This window comes from Hyalella azteca, unplaced genomic scaffold (genome assembly GCF_000764305.2).
Source record: "Hyalella azteca isolate HAZT.00-mixed unplaced genomic scaffold, Hazt_2.0.2 contig13159, whole genome shotgun sequence".
NCBI classification, from domain to species: Eukaryota; Metazoa; Arthropoda; class Malacostraca; order Amphipoda; family Hyalellidae; genus Hyalella; species Hyalella azteca.
In genome coordinates this window covers 19,380-38,970 of record NW_025943090.1, presented here as the reverse complement: position 1 = coordinate 38,970, position 19,591 = coordinate 19,380, and the positions used below count along the sequence as shown (strand labels likewise).

The window sequence follows — 19,591 nt, the reverse complement described above, 5'->3', positions numbered from 1 at the left end:
ACCGGGTTGCTCGTGCCAAATATTAATGATTCGCAATTTTCAAGCTATTTTTGATTCTTACTCAAGGTGATACTCAACTATCAAAATGTTCGTGACATCTTCCCCCACAATTGGATACTACGCAGCTATAATATTAATTAACCATTAAACAGTGAAGATACGTATAACTCATAATTGATTCATTTCATCAAAAATCGATGCAGTTTATTAATAGGAGGTAGTGATCAGTGATACTGTCCTTCTCGAAGTGATCAGTAATTCTAAGTAATATCTAATTAATTTTTATACCGTTTGTCAATGTATGCACCAACAATAGGTAATACCGTTTATTATCCTCATTATTTTTGAAAAGTTTCGACGTTTGAATGTGGAAAAATTAAGCAAAAATATATCTGCAATTTGAAAGATTACCGATTCGAATTGCATATAAATCCATGAATAGATTTTTTTATAACAGTAACTTCACAGCGATAATAATAATTGAACTCGTGGGCACCGCAGGTCAAATGCTTCTATTTGGTTGTTTGCCGCTCATTTTGAACATTGATGACAGTTGGAAACTTTCCGAATTATTTACATGCAGATCTCAGGTTGAGTAGAAAATAGACGGTCAGGTTATGATCTTTAGTTAAAAAACAAATAATAATTGAGGCGACCTAGATATCAACAGCTAACTTACATGTTGATGTAATGATAAGGAAATCATGATTAAAAATAGCTTAACTCTACTTATGACACTGTTAAGGACTGAAAAGTTAAATCGTTCTAGTTAACTCCATTTTCTTTAAAAAGGAATTTAAAAAAACGTTACGATTTTTTTCTTAATTTAAATTTAGCCTCGTGGTTAGTAAAGGGATTTCTAGTGACCTCAAAGTTTAAACTTCATTGCTTCTGTCCTGAAGCATTTGCATGATATTTACCCGTGCATCTTAAATGATACTCCATTTACCACCGGCTAACTAATGATTCATATACGGACTGCATGAGGTAATTGAACATTTATGAATAAATTCCAGAATACAAGATTTGGTTCAAAAATATTGTGACTAAAGTGCCGCTCGTGAATTATGCAGCTATTGTGACAATCCTCTCTTTACTATAAAGGATCAAAAAGTATTCAAAACAGTTTTTAACATATAAGATGTTGGAATACCCGAGAAATTTAATAAAAAATAGAAAATCTTATATGCACGGATGAAATGATAAATAAGAAAACTCACCACTAGATAAGTTCTGTAAATGTTGTGTTATCGAATTCCTTAATTGGTTCAAATACTTTGGCTCATATATCGGCGAATTTACTTTGGATTTGAGGGACGGTTGGTAGACGTTAATATCTAAGAAAGTATTTTTTTTATTTTGTATTGTAGAATATTGTCTGCAGATGTACTATTATTACATTGATGAAATGATAGATATATCATAGAACTAATAGCCATCGATAACTTTGACGATATAGTTGCTTTAAAGCAGGTCATATACAATTACTGAACACATATTAGATTTCCAAAACCAAATAATATATTATCATCGTTTAAAAAATCCAGCCTAGGAACGGGATGTTTTTAATTAAATAGGAAAAACATCCCGTTCCTTACCATAATAACAAAGCACCAAAATCTGTTTATTTCAATTACTGAAAAAGTATAGTAAAGCGGTTTAGACGAGTATTTAAAACTAATTATGACGCTGTGACTGAACTATCACATTTCTTAGTGTCACTACATAGTACGACAAAAATTCTCTAAAATTTCACTATCGGATCATGAATCCTGTCCTTCTGATGTAAGACCTGAGGCCTCAGTATATAGGATTATGGGATTCACTGCAATCGCTGCCAAAAATACCTCAGAAATTCGTAACCCAGATGATATATTTTTTTTTCATCACAGTTCCATCAACAATGAAAACCACCCAAATCCAAGATATTTCACTAAATTTAAAAATATTGCCAAAACAATTCACTTTGAAATCCTTCGGTTTGGGTCGTCCAATTAAAAAATGCCAAGAGTTCGATCTTCGTCGGCTGCTACAAAACAGTTTTTCCGACGGCTCTCACGTCATTTTTCCATCACTGGCGGAGAGAACTCATTCCTCAGCGCATTGTTCTGCTCGTTTCTTTTTGGAGCCTACAGTCCGTTGTATGGTTCGTTATTTTGACTGTTTGTTTCATGTATGACTTTTCCTCGAGAAAATGTATTTGCAATCATGATTAAAAATGTACTTGATGTGATGGCATGCAAATTAAGATTATTATTTACTTTGTTGGTTTTTGTGTTGAAAACTTCCAGAGCGCAGATTGTTATTCGTATACTAGGCCTTTGTTACCCAGATAATCTTGACACCGATTTTGTCTTCCACCGCTTTTGTCTTCTTTGTTCACTACATTCGAACAAAGTTTTTCAAAATTTGAACTCGAATCGCCTCTGCTGAATCTGCTTCAACAACATGAATTGATTATGTATTTTCATTGAGCCGTATTAGAGCATCAAGCAAGCAGATGTTTGGAGTCTCGCAATCTCCGGCACGATCGAGCGTCGAGGATAATTTCAAGTGAAGACTTCGTGTGCTCGATATCTTTTGTATGCAACGCTCGAAAACTCTTACTCTGTCCGGAACTTTTGGCGCTAACTTTCGCAAGAAGTGACGCTACCAATTTCTTGCATATTCTCAAGGAATTCTTCAAGTGTTAAGAGCGAATTTTTTGCGTATTTCAAATTATTTAATTTTATATGTATTAGTTTATTAAAGATTACTCTATTTCGAAGCTTTTCCTTGCCGATTTTCTTATTTTTTGATGTTATATAATAACGAAGAAAGGTTTCATTTATTCAGAACTACATACTTTCCTGTTCAATACAAAGTATTGAACAGGACTTTTCATACACTTTTAACAATTGTCGTGCTTCCTGAGAATCGGCTCATCGTTTTAGTCCTTTCAGTATCTCTGCAAATTTTATGTCATTTGGTCGCCTTAAAAAAGATAGAATTTCATTATAAGTGCAATGTAAAATATGCTGGATAAATGATATATATAACAATTTCCGTGCTTTTAAACTCCTGGTAATATTATCTCGTCAAACTGTCGATATTGCTACCTTACCGTATCTTGGTTATATTTATTTACGTTGGTTACCTCATATTTATTTGCATCTTCTCTATTTTTTGCACAGTGCTCATATACCTCAATCATAAAGTAGTAGAAGTAGTACAATAGTTTCTATTCAACAGCTTGCAATGACCAAGCCTTTTTTGTCTCGATGCACTTTTGTTCCTCTTTGTCACTGTTGCAGTCGGCCCCCTCTCACTCCTCCTTCATACCAGACATGGAGCCAATATGAAGGTATAATATTTATTCGGTGTTCACACAAGAATTCCTTTTTTAAAAATACTGGTGGCGTAGCGCGTGTTTGTTCCAGCCAACAAACACGACCGGCGCTGCAGGAAGGCATTGTTTTTATGCGGGACTGTGTTGGTGTGCAGTCTTGATTAAAAGATTTGAAATCCAGCGGACTTTTTGCATCAATAACCAATTATTTGCGGGAAAGGAAATTGGGCAGGCTCAGAGCAAGGATACAACTTGGGCCTAGGGATCTAAAATGAATTGTTTGCTGCACCTACCATCAAAGACGCCATGGGAGCATTGTTCAAATAATATAGCTTTATAAGGTACTACTGTGAGTGGATTTTATTTAGAAATGTTTACCTGAAATTTTAGCTCTACTCGGATTTTAGATGTTCCTGAAAAAAGGGTTCATCATATTTATACCAAAGCAAACTCATAAAAATGGCGGTAGGAAATCCATTAATATTTTCTTTTCGTCTTCATTCCCATCATGAAAATTCGTTCATTAATGAAGAGAATTCCGAATTTACTATTACTTTATTCTAACCATAATCTCGTTGAAAAATATAAACGTTCAAAATATAAACAAGATTCTCTCATATTTAAATCTCTGGTAGCCAACACCCGAAATAGAACATCATAATAACATTCCTGTTCCCTCAGTTGCTATATTTCTCTCCTACTTCTTCCACCGGCTTTGAGTTTCAATTATCCAAAAGTTTGATACGAGGCGCTCTTAATGACAGCCCCTCGGGCAAACTTCACGACCAGATCGAGACCAACTTGCTTCTTTTGTGTAGAGTTTGTGTCATTTTTGTTGCCAGCGATCTTGGCCATCATAGTGATGCCCCTGTTGGTCTTCCTGAATGCTGCTCGTAAGTCTTTCTTTCAAACGGTCCTCCGATCCATGAATCTTTTGCCCGTGTAGCTGAAGATGCAACGAGGCTTAGGGTGCGCATAATCCGTATGCGATGTGGGGAGATTATTGACATAATATAGCAGTAATATTCTAATAAGAGCAAATAATTGATTAGAAAAAGTTATATTTTATGACTGTATTTTAATTAAAAAAATAATGCACAAAATTTCTGAACTCATGAACAAGGAAAATTGGGAGCAAAAACACGATACAATCTCTGTTCTAAATTGAGTCAAAATGCTTTATTTAATACGTTTAGAGGTCAAATAGTTGAGTACTTCATATTATCCAAAAGTTCAATTTTAAGTTGCAATATATGCATTCAATGACATATAACGATTGAATTAATTTCTTGACGGTGGTGAAGAGTCTTACAAATTGTAACCTAACGACATGAATGTTAATACCAAGGCTTCAACAATAAATTTAAATTTTACTCCATACATTAGCCAGTGAAGATACACAAAAAACAATCAACGATATTGTTTCTTCGACATTACATATAACAGCTTAATGCCTAGTTTTTCAACTTAACTGAAACCGTCAACGCAACTGTACCGGCCATTGATACAACGGATATTTTCACACCATCATCTCCATAGATCTCGGGGAAATAAGCAGAAGAACTTATCGCGGCAGATGAGACGAAATTTATCATGCAGATGAATGGTCGACCCGAGTAGGACTAATGCCTCGAGATGAGCCCACGCCGCGGGGTTGAAGCATGGGGCAAGGGGAAGATAGGGTTAAGCTCCCTGTGTTTACCGCTTGTTTTTGAGCCCTGAGCCTAATGAGGCGTAGATCCATGGCCTTATTTTAGCCCTCCTTGCTTTATTATTTGGATGGACCTTCCGACACCCGCCCAAAAATGTCCATTTAACCCAACTCTTCTGATGTAGTTAAATAAACTCTCTTCCAAAAACGATCCCATAAGAAAAATAAACTTTAAAAAGCTTAGAATTGGAAAACTGAAAAATATGCAAGTTGGATCCCATATAATTTGTATAATCTCAATATGACACTAAGATAATTCAGCAGGCCTTACCGGATGTAAACATTTCAGGTATTTTTTTTACATAAGAAACACTTTCCGGCCGTTCAGCCAGATCAAGTTCTGTATACCATGTCTGTCCGCGTTTATTATATTTATCAGTTTTCTTATTGTCTTCGCTGAAAGCACATATTACTCTTTATTTTTACGCCTATGAGAATTTTCCTCTCGCATTTTATTATATTTACAAATATAATAAATGCCTGCCTTATGATAAATAATATTTTAAAATTTGAGAGGCAGATACCTCACTTACTTGCCTCACGACTCACATCCTACATCAACTTGTTCCCAGCAATCCTGAAATCTAGTGTTTTGTTTCTCACAACTTCAGAAGGAGAACTTCCTCTTTCCTCTCCCCCTCAAACGCGGTGCATGTCCCTCATTACCTCCTATCAACCTCACAAGCCTCATTATCATAATGAAGTCGTGAAGAATTAATGCAGGCGAGATACATCGCTGCTGGTGTCTTCACTAAGCCACTTCTTGCATGGCCTGATGATCTCAAGCCACAGTATATAGCAGAATTAATATTCAATTACGATGAGTTCTTTGAGCTGGGTAGGTAAACTGATCTAATTTTCACGTAGAAGTTTTGTTCATTTTTGCAACCCTTAAATAAATTCGTTTTTTTTTTTGTTAATTTTCTTGCGGTGAAATGATTGCAATTGTGGCGTCCATCATACGCCCGAGTTAATCGCAGCTTTTTTGTCAAAAAATTGATAAAGTCGCTCGAATTGAACCTTCAATGAAATGCCTATACTCCTTAATTAGCAGTCCATTTTACAGAGTTGACTATTCATTTAGTTGAATTTGTGATTGACTGCACGTCGGTAATTTTACAAGGCGAGCAACATCAACAGTTGGAACGCAAATAATTTTTTTGCCGGGTGTGGTGACAGGATCGGATCGCAGGGAATCGGAGGGAATGAAAGATTCGGAAAAGGGAATGAAAGGATCGGAGGGAATGAAAGATTCGCACATATATAAAGGAATAAAAAAAAGCATGGTTAAGTGCAACACATTCTGTGCAATTAGAATCCGAGTGGGGATCTTGATTTTGATCTCCTACAGTGCTAAAAGGTTGCAAAGCAATTTTATCCTTGTGAACGGAAGTAACCGAATGGCTAAAATATAAATGAACTAAATAACATAAGTTTCATTCTCGGACCGGTAAACTGATGAATAGACAATATTTAAACAATTAAAGCTGTTATGAAATTTCCAACTTTCCCGCTGCGCTTAGAATGAAGAAACTCTCTCAAGGAACATAAGAATGAAACAATACTACTAAAATGTCAGTAATAATTGGAAGGAAGGGAAGAATTTTAAATTTCTAATAACTTTCAACTGTCAAGTTGTATGAATTTCAGGTTAAACTTCAAAAAGCGACTATATGACCGATGCTTCGAAATTCTTATGATTAAAGGTGCATATCAATCCAACCTCAGATCAACCCTTTCTCACATGGCAAAATTCATCTTTAAACAATTCAACGCATTTATTTCTGTGTGAATCATAACTTAGATACATTTAAATCTACTCGATTGAATTTCATGATTTATTCGTCTGAATCGTAATTCATTCTCAAGGCCTCTGCTCGGCGAATTCCATTCTTTTTATACCTGTCTATATGAATTAATTTCATTCTGAGCTAATGTAAAACCCCTATTTTCTAACGGCCAACTTATGTGTATGGTAACTTGTTAGCATACTGTCCTCCGTAGTATCTCCGAATAAGATCTGGAAGATTTCAAGATTATTTCCGTGTTGCTTAAGTCACCCCTTACATTCTTCCTTCGAAAGTTTGCAGTTTTGTGAGGAGTTTTGTTAAAGAGTTTGTGGCTCTCAGTTTGCTCGGCTCGCTGCAATCTTCTGGAAGACCACAAATCTAAAGTTTCCGACGCACGCCAGCGATTTTAGAGCAAACTTTCATCACGTGTGATCTAAAAATATTACAGGACGGTAGCTTGGAGGCATGTCTAATATAAGTGAACTGAAGTCTGGTAGATCCCTCGTAAAATGTTGAATATTCGTGAGGATTGTTTTTGTTTTTAAACTTATTGAATAGATTATGAAATTGCTGAAAATTTTTCATTTGTATTTTAGCCCGAATTGTGTTGAAAATAGGCGGTCTATATATAAAACAATCTAGAAAAATGATACCTTCTCTACAAATTTCTCAAAAGTCAGTTCATAGGAATGATAAGACGCGATAAAATGAGGTTTAACTCGTTATTTAGGAGGAAAATCTATGGCCTATTTATTACTACATTATAATCAAACCGAGAAACACGAGGAAACTTATCATTTTCGCTTTATAGCTCTGAATTCTCTCTATTTACGGCCAATTTGAACCATCGCAATGTCCACTTATGCCACATTTTCTTTCTACTCCTTAAATAAGAGCGAAGCTACACTATACCATCAAAGAAACAATGAAGATAATAAATCTCCTCGCATCGACTTTACTGATAAAATTTTCAGGTGTCGGAAGTTCCTGAAGCTCCCTCCCAAAATATCTATTTAGTAAAATTGATTTAATAATGAAGACATGGAAAAATAAAATATGAATAGCACAAATCGAAAAAATTCCTACCAACGTCACCGCACAATTGCTTTTCAAAATATCAGCTTGAAAATCTTCACTACTCACTCGAACAACTCTTCGTTTTTTCTTCTCCCTTTGAGGAGACTGGGATGAATAGACAGCTTCCTGACAGTCTGCCGTCTCTCACACAATCGCTCTTCGCGTGCACAACAGTTAAGGGAGCCCAAACTGCTTCATCCAAAGGCTTCGCCATTCAAAGCTTCGGCCACGTTCACCATACTATTGATGTCAACTATTCATTCATACTTCTTCCTTATTGTTCTTGATTTTAGGGATTCCAAGACGACTCCGTCAAGTTCATAAACAACTTAAACTCTTAGAGGTATTTGACGCTGTTCTTCTTGCCTTCGTTTTATGGTTCCTGAAATTTCTAGGTCAAGTTTGCAAGGGACTAAATTTCAGAGTTCTTTGTTACTCCGTGAATGTTTTCTTGTTGCTTCAAAATTTATTGTCAGGGCTATTCCCACCTCACACAGTTTATTATCTGCGGATAAACATGTTCAATTCTTTCAATCGGATTTGTAGATAAGGCTCTATCGAGTTTGAAAATTTTCCGAGTTGTCCTGATTACCGATAATAAATTATATTATTAAACGTTTTTCTTTCTTCTTAAGATCTTCGTAAAATATCCAGATGTTATAACTTTCTCTATTTATTTGGATGAACGGATTTTGAAAAATCTTCTTATTAAAAAAATTGTGATAAGTTTCGTATTTAGAAGAAAATTTGATAGTTATTCATCATATTTATCTTCCTCGCCTGCTGACGTAGGGTTAGTGCCTAAAAATCAGCTAGTAACATTTATATTCAAATACTTTTATTTCGACACGTTCAATTCGGAAGCTTTTTAGCTTGAGAATCACCACAAATTCTGCCGAATTTCAGTAAAAAATTTGTGGTCCGAAGAATCATCATGAACTTTGGACATTAGGAGTCTATGGAATGAAGGAGCTGGCGCTTACCAAGCAGTTTTCATCCATTAAAAATGATCGGCACTCACTTGAATCCTGGAGCAACCACGACCTGCCCGCAATATTGTTTGGCTCTTGCACAGACCTCCACAATCGAAGTCCAGGATTCGGAGCAGGGACGCAATCTCTAATATTCAATTGGGTTTTGGAATAGAAAGCACTCACTTGGTCGATTCAATTGAACTGCTGCAGCAGACGGTCTCATTATATCCTATCTGCTGGAGAGCCGTCTACCAAATTGATTTTGGGTCCATGAATGCTTACCCTAGTTGTGAATCTTTGGGGAATTATCCGTAGCCAAAAACACAAAAATAGCCTATAATATTCGGATTTTCACTTCATACGCAAGACTAGAGTATATCTTTAATTTTAATAGTTTAAATCTTTATAATTTTCCTTCTATCTTCTACGTATACTTTTATCTACTAAGTTGATACCGCTTAGAAGCGTTCTTAATTATTGATGATCACAATATGGCCTTATTTGCCTACTAAAGGAGTTAAGATGATGTTGAATTGTTCAACGGGAACTCATTTCTCGACAATTTAAATGTGAGAATGATTTCATTTGTTTCATCAATGTATTTTCTTATAAATCACTGATTTTTGATTTTTCATTTCATTTTTTTTTATTTGCAGTTCGACCAATTCCACCTGCATGGGGCACTCTCCATTGTTGAGGCCCAAAGATTTTTCAAGCGAGGCGCGAACATGGGTAGGAATTTTCATAACTATGGACACGGTTTTTCATATAAGATAATATGATGTAAAATATAATTGTTGCTACTTAAAAAACAATAAGCAGTTGTTGTTTGGCGGGGGCAATGCACGTACGTTTCGTAGCCGTGCAGCATCTCATCTGAACAAGTTACTTTCAGTACATTAATCTCAAAACTTTTTACTTCAAATACGTTAACCACAGCCTATTAAAAAACACGATGCTATTCAATTGCAACTCAGCAGCCATACGTCCGAGGCCCATCCCGAATCAAGAGATGAAAAGGCACCAGCATATACGTTTTCAATTCTCGAAATTAGTGTTATTTGATTTCATTAATGTTGATTTATGTCATCCATCCTGTCATTGAGTGAGTCAATAGAATTTAAAATGAATGCGTGAGTCCATACTCCATTAGTCTGCCAAAATTGCAATCTAGAATTTAAAAGGAAAAAAAATACGCTACGTATATTCGTCATTTCTTTTTTGAATACGTTTCGGAGACCATGCAGCTTCATAATCAGTTCAAAAAGTTCTTTACAACAACAAAACATTCATAAGTGAAAGTAAAATTTACACGGAATAAATTTAAACCTACATGACTCTAAATACGACAACCGAACAAAAAAAAACTCTCGATTTACACTTCCAGGGGGACAAGAATCGTATAGCGTAATTAGGACTAATATGTGAATATTGTATTGACTGGGTTAGAATTATCAAAATGATTTAGTCACCACTGAATTAGACACAGAATAAGAATATTATTTTCGTTATTCAATGTGTATTCGAATGATAACGAACTGGTTTATTTCGTTAATCTTCTCACTTTACTCGGGAATGCTTAAAGCCGTGCGCGCTTAATTTATCCTATAATCTAGTAATAGATGATTAAACATGTAAGTCTGTCCGAAGACTGCCTGCTAGGATAAAAAAATGTTGCCTAGAACTCGCTAATCAAGCGATTTTCTGATTTTTAATCAAATTGAATTCCTCACCCCTGAGCAACTAATTATGTTATTCCCAGACAGTAATCACTCTAAATCTTCTGTGTGCGTTCAAGTTCATCTGGTGCTCACATTTTAGGCAGATAGTACAGGCACCCGGAACTACGGTCCAGCAGCAGGATGGTTCCGGCCTTCCTCTATATCGGACGGGCTGCAATCGCGCTAGAACTCGCTCGCACTCCTACGGAAATCCCAACGCCGACGAGAGTACTTCAGTGCTCTCGTTCGAAACAAATGCAATTTAGTAGTAAAAATGCACCACATAAAATTATTTTCTTGTTTTTTTTTTCTTAAATATGGTGCATAAATTTTTAGCTGTCGATTTCAATACCTCTTGCTGTAATTCGAGCTCTCAAAAATTATTACATTTAATACCAGTTGATTGTTGAGCTAGCATCGAATATAGCTTCCGTCAAATATGTGAAGAAATTAAAACATGAACCAAAAAATTTCGGACCTTCAAGGTATATCGTTATTTCCAAGCAACCCCTAAAATATGAGAATTGTTATTAAATGAAGTATTTGCAATTTTATTAATCTCGTCATATAATCCAGCCAAAAACCTTTACAAAATCTATTTTTCAAGCATATACTTCCGATTTACGAATTCATGACTTCATTTACGTAGCTTTACCAAAAAAAAAAAAAAACATGTTGGCTTTAGCTCAAACTCAAACAATTGCAAAAAATTCGTTCATTTTTTCCTGAGATTCTTCTTCGCCTAAATAACATCACAAATGTCACCGCTAACATGGAATCGATCCGTCTTACTTCAGTGTTCCCTTATCTAAATTTTCTTTGTTACCATTGCATCCATATCTGTTACCATACATATCTTCCATTTCCCATGCTGCCATTTGCAACACCGGCAAAATGGAGCTATATATCACAAGCTTATTCTGCTCTCTCTGGAGGACGATTGCCATAGTTTTTTTCTCATTCGCCAAGAAATGCATTGAGAAAATCACTAGCTTGACATACACACTCCTACGTCTTCATTTCGAGCGTGGCGTTTATCGGGTAAGGCATCAGCTGGGCAATATTTACGCCTGTTAAGGGGAGCGTCTGGGTAAAATTTTGAATTTTGGCTTTTCCGGTTTTTAGTCTCATCTTAAAGCTGACATTCTGCTCTATCCAACGGTACCAAAATCATCTCTGTACGTTGATTTATGCGTTCACGACAGCTTGCAAAAGGGGGGGACCTCCTAGAGTTTTTAAGCTACAACAATGAGACATATACCATTCGATGCGCAACAAAATTATCTAGAACGTAACACGGGCGTTTTTCTAATTTCGTTATAGTTTGGATTTTATTCCGCAAAAGGGGGGGTGGCGGGGGGGAAAATCAAAAAATTTTCGAAAAATTTACGAAAAATGCTCCCACACCCACAAAAATGAGAAATCCTAAAAACCCTCGTGTTACGTTTTAGATATGGTTTTTACGCATCGAATGATATGTGTCTCGATGTTGTAGCTTGAAAATCCTAGGAGGAGATAGATTTCTACAGTACCCCCTTTTTTGGCCGTTTTCTAATAATTTCACGTTTTCTGTCATTTTTTTCGAAAAATTCACACGAACAAAAATGTCTTAGAATTCTGTTTTACATATGTGTACCAAGTTTCAGAGTGATCCGTCTGTGAATAGCCGAGATAAATTTTACCCCAGACGCTCCCCTTAAACTCGGTCCGTTTAGATAAACGCAAGTTCTTTGCACTACTTTAGTTTTTGGACACAAATATTGATGCAATCCTGACGCTTTGTCGAACGGTTTTCATGGATCCATTTTCCTCCGAGTCACGCTGCACGTTTCTCTTTCAAAGAATTCATATTTTATTTCATATAATTTAAATTGCATTTTCTTTGTTATAATTTCCGGATAATAGTTCAATTATTGCTCGTTTACTTAGTGTTGTTTAGTGTTTAGTATTTAGTGTTTAGTGTTCAGTGTTCAGTGTTTAATGTTTAGTGGTTAGGTGTTTAGTGTTTAGTGTTTTATGTTAATATAAACACCGATTTATACCATTCTTCGGCCTCATTTTGTTGTGAAAGTATGTTTATCTATCTCGATCTACCGTATCCATATCATGATTTTTTGCGGGGGGGGGGGGTTTCTTAGTGTAACTTGTTCTCCTCCATCAAATTGAACACACGCGCATCAATGTACACTGTAATTAAAATTTTGCCCTATAATTACTGACAATCAGGATGGACATATATTGTCTCCATGAACTATTATTTCTTCTGTGACTTTCAAAGTCATTTGCACCAACCGAAAACTTGCAATGCGATTGCGATAACTGTAAAGCACTGATGGTCTTTCGAACCCTCGCTGTGTTTCTTCACAGGTTTTCGACTGCCAGCTTCAGCCACGCAGGAATAAATTAGGTTACAACGCTAAATGGATTCCCTGTTGTTTATTTAGTTTTTGAGCATAGCGAAGTGTTCTCCCTGCAGTGTACACTGTACAGTCAGTTTGGAATATTGTGCCCGCATCGTATGGTCGCAGCTTCAGGAAAGACTATAACCACGAAGTGTAGCGAAATTACTATTCTACAAATATTCAGCTCGAGTGGATTCAGAATATTTTTGAAATGATTTGAAAAATTTCGTTGATAAAATTTGGTATTCCGATTGTGGTCTCGTTACATACTGAGATTAATTTCACAATGATTTCTTTCCTCGACGTAGTATCAAAATACACGTGACAGTTCAATATTATGACGCGTAAATTTATCGTCTTCTCTTCTCTGTACAAGAAATAAGAAATAAAACTTTCCGTGCCAATGCTTTGGGCTTCTTTGCGACCCACAGATGTAAGATTTACAGCTCTTATTTCTCATGGATAAGCCTATGGGCATGTTGACCTATTTCCTTGCGGCTCTTTCAGGCCAAAAAGAAATCTTTTGATTTTGTACCGTGGCTTCACGCTGTTCGGTATCCATGATGCGGCCTGATCACAGGTCGCTATGGAAAGACTGGCGGAAAATTGCATAATTTTTTAGGTTCGGTAATGGCGGCTCCATAGCGAGATATTGGTTGTTGAGAACGTGTCGGGATAATGAAAAATGTTTAGCTTGCTAAGAAAAAAATTTGGTACACTAGCCGCCGATATAGCTTTTGTAAATTTATGATTGGGGCATGCAGGGATGCCCATCAGCCCATCAAACAACTGTGTGACATTACCAGTATCCATTATTTGGCTGATTTTATCAATTCGAATGCGAATGTAATTTCATCAAAGCAATTAAGTGTGTGTGAAGGGAAAGACTGAAGCATTTACTAATTATTCCGGTACAGCATTACCTCTGGGAGAGTTGGCAACTCTATAATCAATATTTATTATAACGTGTGAACGTAAGCATCCACATTATAATACGACCCAATATTGGGAAAGAGTGGAACTAAGAAGCATGTATAATAATCTGAGTCATGACTTTAGTAAAATGGACGAAAAGAAACAAGGAGTTATGTAACTGAGTTGCTCGTGGCTGCAGGAAAACACGTAAATATTTAACCTGATAACCTCTAGCTATACTATGAAACTAGATTAACAGAACACGACCTCACGACCTACGCCAGTACACCGCAAACAAAAAAAAAGCTTCTCTGTTCTCTAATACATTAAGGTCATGTCTATTTTCTCTCATAACTCGAGGAAGAGTAAATAATAAATAATGAAATTGGGATGAAATATAGAACTTGAAAATATGGGATATTATTTGAAGGATACAACTAACGAGAAAAAGAATATGAAATTATATAGTTCTTAGCCAATTAAAAAAAAAACAATATATCAACGAATGAAATAAAAGTAAAAATTTCTTACATACCACTAAAAATTAAACATCTAATTTTACTTAATCCTTTCATTCAATTTATATTGTAAATCTTGATTTTAATTAAGTTTATTTCATAGTTGAGATTGTCGTTAATCCGTTTAGGATTTACAATGATCCATTCAATTGAATAACTAATTAATTTTACGGTGTGACCGATTCTGAGTTGGATAGATTGATCTAGGCTATTACGTGCAGTTTTTAATTTTTTACTTTTTTTTAAGTTTTTTTTAACTTTTTTTAACTAGGCTATTACGTGCAGTATTAAATTGATTGCGTGCAGTAATAACTTTTCAAATATAATCAAGGTTTCATGTAATGAGCTACTCGGTGATAATTAAAAGCTCGGTACTAGGAGTAGAACTACTGTTCTGTACTCTAAAATTCAATGGAACAGCATTAGAGCGCAGGCATTACCCGTAATACGTAATAATGAAAAAAATTGATAATTATTGTCCACTACCAATTGTTTTGAGTTGAATAATCGATTTGCGTATTACGAATTATTTTTGCAGGAATAAAATTTGGTCCTTTGGAGCGAAAAAGCGTTTCCAGCTGCAACACATCAGCTGTAATTTAGATGTCAACACAATCCATGCAGCTTTTATAAACGCACAATTCTCTGTTTCGTTAATCAGCCTGTCGTTACCTGCCTCATGAAGTTGGTTAAAAAATATTTTTCCGACTGATTATTTTTACGATTACGATGCGATTTTTATTATATAACTCAAAATTTACTATACGTACGGTCCTTCAACGGATTAGCAACGACCACAGAGGTACCAAATCATGTAATTACAGTAAATGAAATCAGATATGACTTACAATTTCATCTTTTACAAGGCTAATTTGGACTCTGCAATCAATCAAACTTCACTAATCTTGTTAATTTTTTTTGCAAAATTACAAAGATTTAAAAAGATTTTATAGGAGAGTAAAAAACGTAATTTTTCCTGAATTTTTATTTATGTAATTCAAATTGGATACATGGAATCTCACAGACCTTCTCATCATACATTTTTTGTTTTGACCGAATTAGACTTTATTTTAATTACACATATATTTGGACAGTTGATTTAAAAAATTTACTTATTTACTAGTATAATGATTGTTCATCATGTAAAGAAAGTATAGAGCAGTTGTGTGTTTTTGTACATGTGCATGTACCGAAGTACTCGATCTGATGATTTAAAATTCTCTGAACCATTTTATCAAAAATTTTCTCAATTAAAAAGAAAACTCAATTTTTTGGAATTTCAAATGAGTTTCTAAACGAAAAATATGTTTGCTGAAGGTTGACAGAAACTAAAATGAGTCGCAAATCAATTTAAACAAATTCGCGTTTCGGAGCTTCAACTTTTGTTCTAAATTATTTCTAAATTTGACTTGAAGCTCCAGTCGTGGCAGCTCGCGTCACTCTAAAATTGGAGCCTGACAGGTTAGTGTTCTTCAATTCCCGAGTAATATCGTACTTCGACTTCCAGATTCATTCCATGCCTGACTGTTCTTCGCCGATTGTTGTCGGCTGACAGATATTTGAGCAAATATCTATGAAATGTGACCCGCGGAAGCTATTTCCCCTATCGAGGCAGGCTGCTCTCTGCTGGCGCTCTTCCTCTACTGATTTCCATCTTGAATGCATGACGCTTAATCGATAAAAAATTAGAAGCAAGTGCAGCTTCGGTCATCATTACCTTTCTGAAAGTACTGAAATAATACTACGTACTTGCGTGCACTTGTGGGTTTTCGTGTGGCAGCACCTGGGAATTAGAATGTCAGTAGTTGCTCACGTCATGCATATATCATGTACTCATTTTGGATTCAATATTTTTAGCCATTAAATTCACGATTTGTGCTCCTTGAATTGAGTTGTCAGCATCCCAGTCCCAGAAGACTGCAAGTTTCTCCAGCTTACTTGCGTGAGGTTGGCTTTTGACAGGAGTTGAGACAGAATAGTGTGATTTAACGTATATAAAATAAATTTGAATATCAATATTTAGGGACCCGGGAACTCTACGGTGCGTTATATTTCGTAATACCAATGAAAAATTATCTAACTCTAACATCATAATATATGCCCGTGACAAAATAATTGTTTGTATTTTTAAATTTAGGCTGTCTTAGGATCATCAGAGAGATCTATACCAATGCATCAGAGTCGGAATAAATCAAGTTACAAGTGAACGTCAAGTTTATTTCGAATTCATATCCTCCGCATCATAAATTTTTATTCGAAGAAGTTAAACATGCAAGTCATATATCAACTTGTCAATGAAAGCCAGTCATTAATCTTACAGCGTCTTTTACTACTAGTTTCTTCATTATTTGAAAAATTAAATCCTATTTGATGATCATATATGTATCACCTGTAAAAATTCCATAGGTGAATGATAAACTGAATAATCCTACGATTTTGTATCTGTTTCAACACTGGTGGGTGTGGATTAAAGATGCGTACATGATTCAATTTGTCGTTTCATTCATTTCATCAAATAAATTTATATTATATTATGTTCATCACGATCGAAAATAAATAAAAAACCCACTAACCTTATTATTGAAGGGCGTATCAGAGAAATGGCTTTAGGTTTATCAGTGAGTTATTTGTTACCTATAACTGCAAAACTTCACAGATTAAATATTTGTTTCAGGTTCACAGTAAATTAAAACGACGATTGCAGAATATTATAGAAATTTTACAATGCTAAAATATACGATGTTTGCATACGAGAGAAACGCCGGAGTTGAGTGTATAATCAATTCAAATTGAAAATTTTAAAGTTTACTAATTAGGAATTCTAGACGTCTACTATGTGAGAGTGAAATTAAACTTAAACCTTTGTTGCTGTGACACAAGGCTTTGGCGTCATGTGAGGTGCTGGCATAGAAAAGTTTCAACTTGGAAGAAGTCAAAAAGGTTTGAAATTTATCCAAAAAATTATAAGGCCCATAATACATTCCTGAAATTTTGAAATAAAGACAAGAGATAAAATGTGTGAATCAAAAACTCAATTGATAATGGAGCAAGAAAGGGCCTATTTGCCTGACTAATGACAATCAGGCAATGTATCAACTAAAACGCACCAGGAGGCAGCTGGTGCTGCAGGTGGTTGTGCAGGTGTTTTTCTCAACCACCTGCTCGTGCGACCAGCTGTTGAGCAGAGTGGTGACCACCAAGTATGGCCCCATACAAGGAGTCATCCGCCAACACTCATCAGCCACCCTCCCCGCCGTGGAGGCGTTTTTGGGGGTACCCTACGCCAGCCCTCCTACAGGGGAAGGTCGGTTTACCCCAACTAGCTCCCCATTGCCATGGGATGCGGTGAAGAAATGCACAGAACTTCCCCCTGTGTGTCCCCAGCAACTCCCCCATTTGGGGTACCCAGGAGGGTCGCTGCCACCTGATCGAATGCTCTATCTCAGGTATGAAACTTAAAATATTAACGACTCCATTGATGAAAATTATGATTCTCTTTATCGGCAAATGCCTGTGACACAAATGAATGCGAATCACACATCATTTTTTCTCATTTTTTTTATTAAAAATAATATAATTCACGGCCTGCGTGTAAATATTGTGTGTGTAAATTGTAATAATTGACATATGAAATAATTGCACCCAGATCTGCGAGTCGGAAACTTGAGCGTCAGAGCGAAGACTGCCTCTACCTCAACATCTACGCGCCTCATGACGGTGAGTAGACGCACTCACTTTTTTCTACTCATCTGACAAGCAAAATAATATGGATGAATTTCCTTGAAAAACTAGAAATTGTGGAAACAAGACTCGACAATGAAAAATTTATTTGTACCTTAAAATATCTTGAGTCAGGATTTGGAGAAGATATTTCCTAGTTAATTTCTGTTCCACAATAAATCGATTCCACTTTAGAAATATTTTCGAAATTTCATTTCATGTCATCTTTCATAAGTAGAAATATAAACATATTATTTTATTAAACATTTATTTAATTTTCTGTTAAGATAAAGGTTGCGCATTCCGTCATCATTAAAATTGTCAAAAATTTTCTAGGTATTAACAAGAAAAAAATTATCAAACGAGTTCATATAGCACGATGAAATTTAGTTACACCATCCAGTCTAAAATTAAATATATATATCATAAATCTCAAATTACGCGTCAATTTCAATTTTTTATCATAAATCACGACCACATTAGACCAGGTGAAAAGCTCAACGCGGAGACCGATATTTATCTTTGCTAAAGTAGCGCGGGCTCGAAATTCCCTAATAAATTTCCTTGTTACAAGCCTCGGGCGATTATGAGGTCTATATTTTCTCAGGGTTTCTAGTGAACATCACTCTTGCTGTGACAGGCGGATTATCCTGGCATTGTAATTTACTGTGACTAGCGGCACGTCTATTTTCTAGACGTGAACGCGTTCCTTGCAAACGTTCCTTATATCAAATGACTCTAATGGATAATTCTTATGAATGCCCCTTATAAACGTGTTTATGGAAGACTCCTAACAACATTTATTCCATGGAAGAAAACATCGAAGGGTTCTGATGAACTTTTTCACGAATTTTGCCTCCAAAATGTTCATATTATGTTACTCTACCGTTGTGTAGGGAAATGTTCTAACGAACATCTCTAGGGAACAGTATCAAATAAATGTATAACGAGATATTCTAACACACTATCATACAAAACGGCTTTAGCGAACGATTCTAATGAATTATTCTAACGAAATCCACTAACGTTCCAAACGAACGATTAAAACGAACACTTCTAACTAGCTCCTCTAGCATACGTTCCCAACAACAGGACCGTACGACAACATGACTTTATTAAAAGAATATAGTCCCACTTATTATTTTTTAATTGATCGCACACTTTTTACCGGCCGAATTTTTGAAATGAATTTCTGTTTTAACTAGTAAACCCCAAGTAGCGCAAGAATATTGCAAATGAAATAAAGATAGAAACTAAAGCTTTCAGTCTGGAATATAAGCACACGCATAATTTTTTACTCTTCGCGGGGTTAAGAACGAGGTCAAGTGAACGCAGCTCCCTTCCTTCATTCAAGTGAAGGTCAAGTGAACGCAGCTCCCTTCAAATCTTCAAACATTTCGGCAGAAAAATCGAATTATGCGAGTTAAAATTCGAA

General features: G+C 35.7%; 1 protein-coding gene across 1 annotated transcript; it reads left to right on the top strand.

The window, feature by feature from the left end:
• The first annotated feature begins 17,523 nt into the window (after window positions 1-17,523).
• On the top strand, window positions 17,524-17,895 carry LOC108678990 (neuroligin-1-like). The gene has a single exon (XM_018167490.1). The coding sequence runs from the start codon at window positions 17,524-17,526 to the stop codon at window positions 17,893-17,895; it is 372 nt and encodes a 123-aa protein (XP_018022979.1).
• Window positions 17,896-19,591: the final 1,696 nt, after the last annotated feature.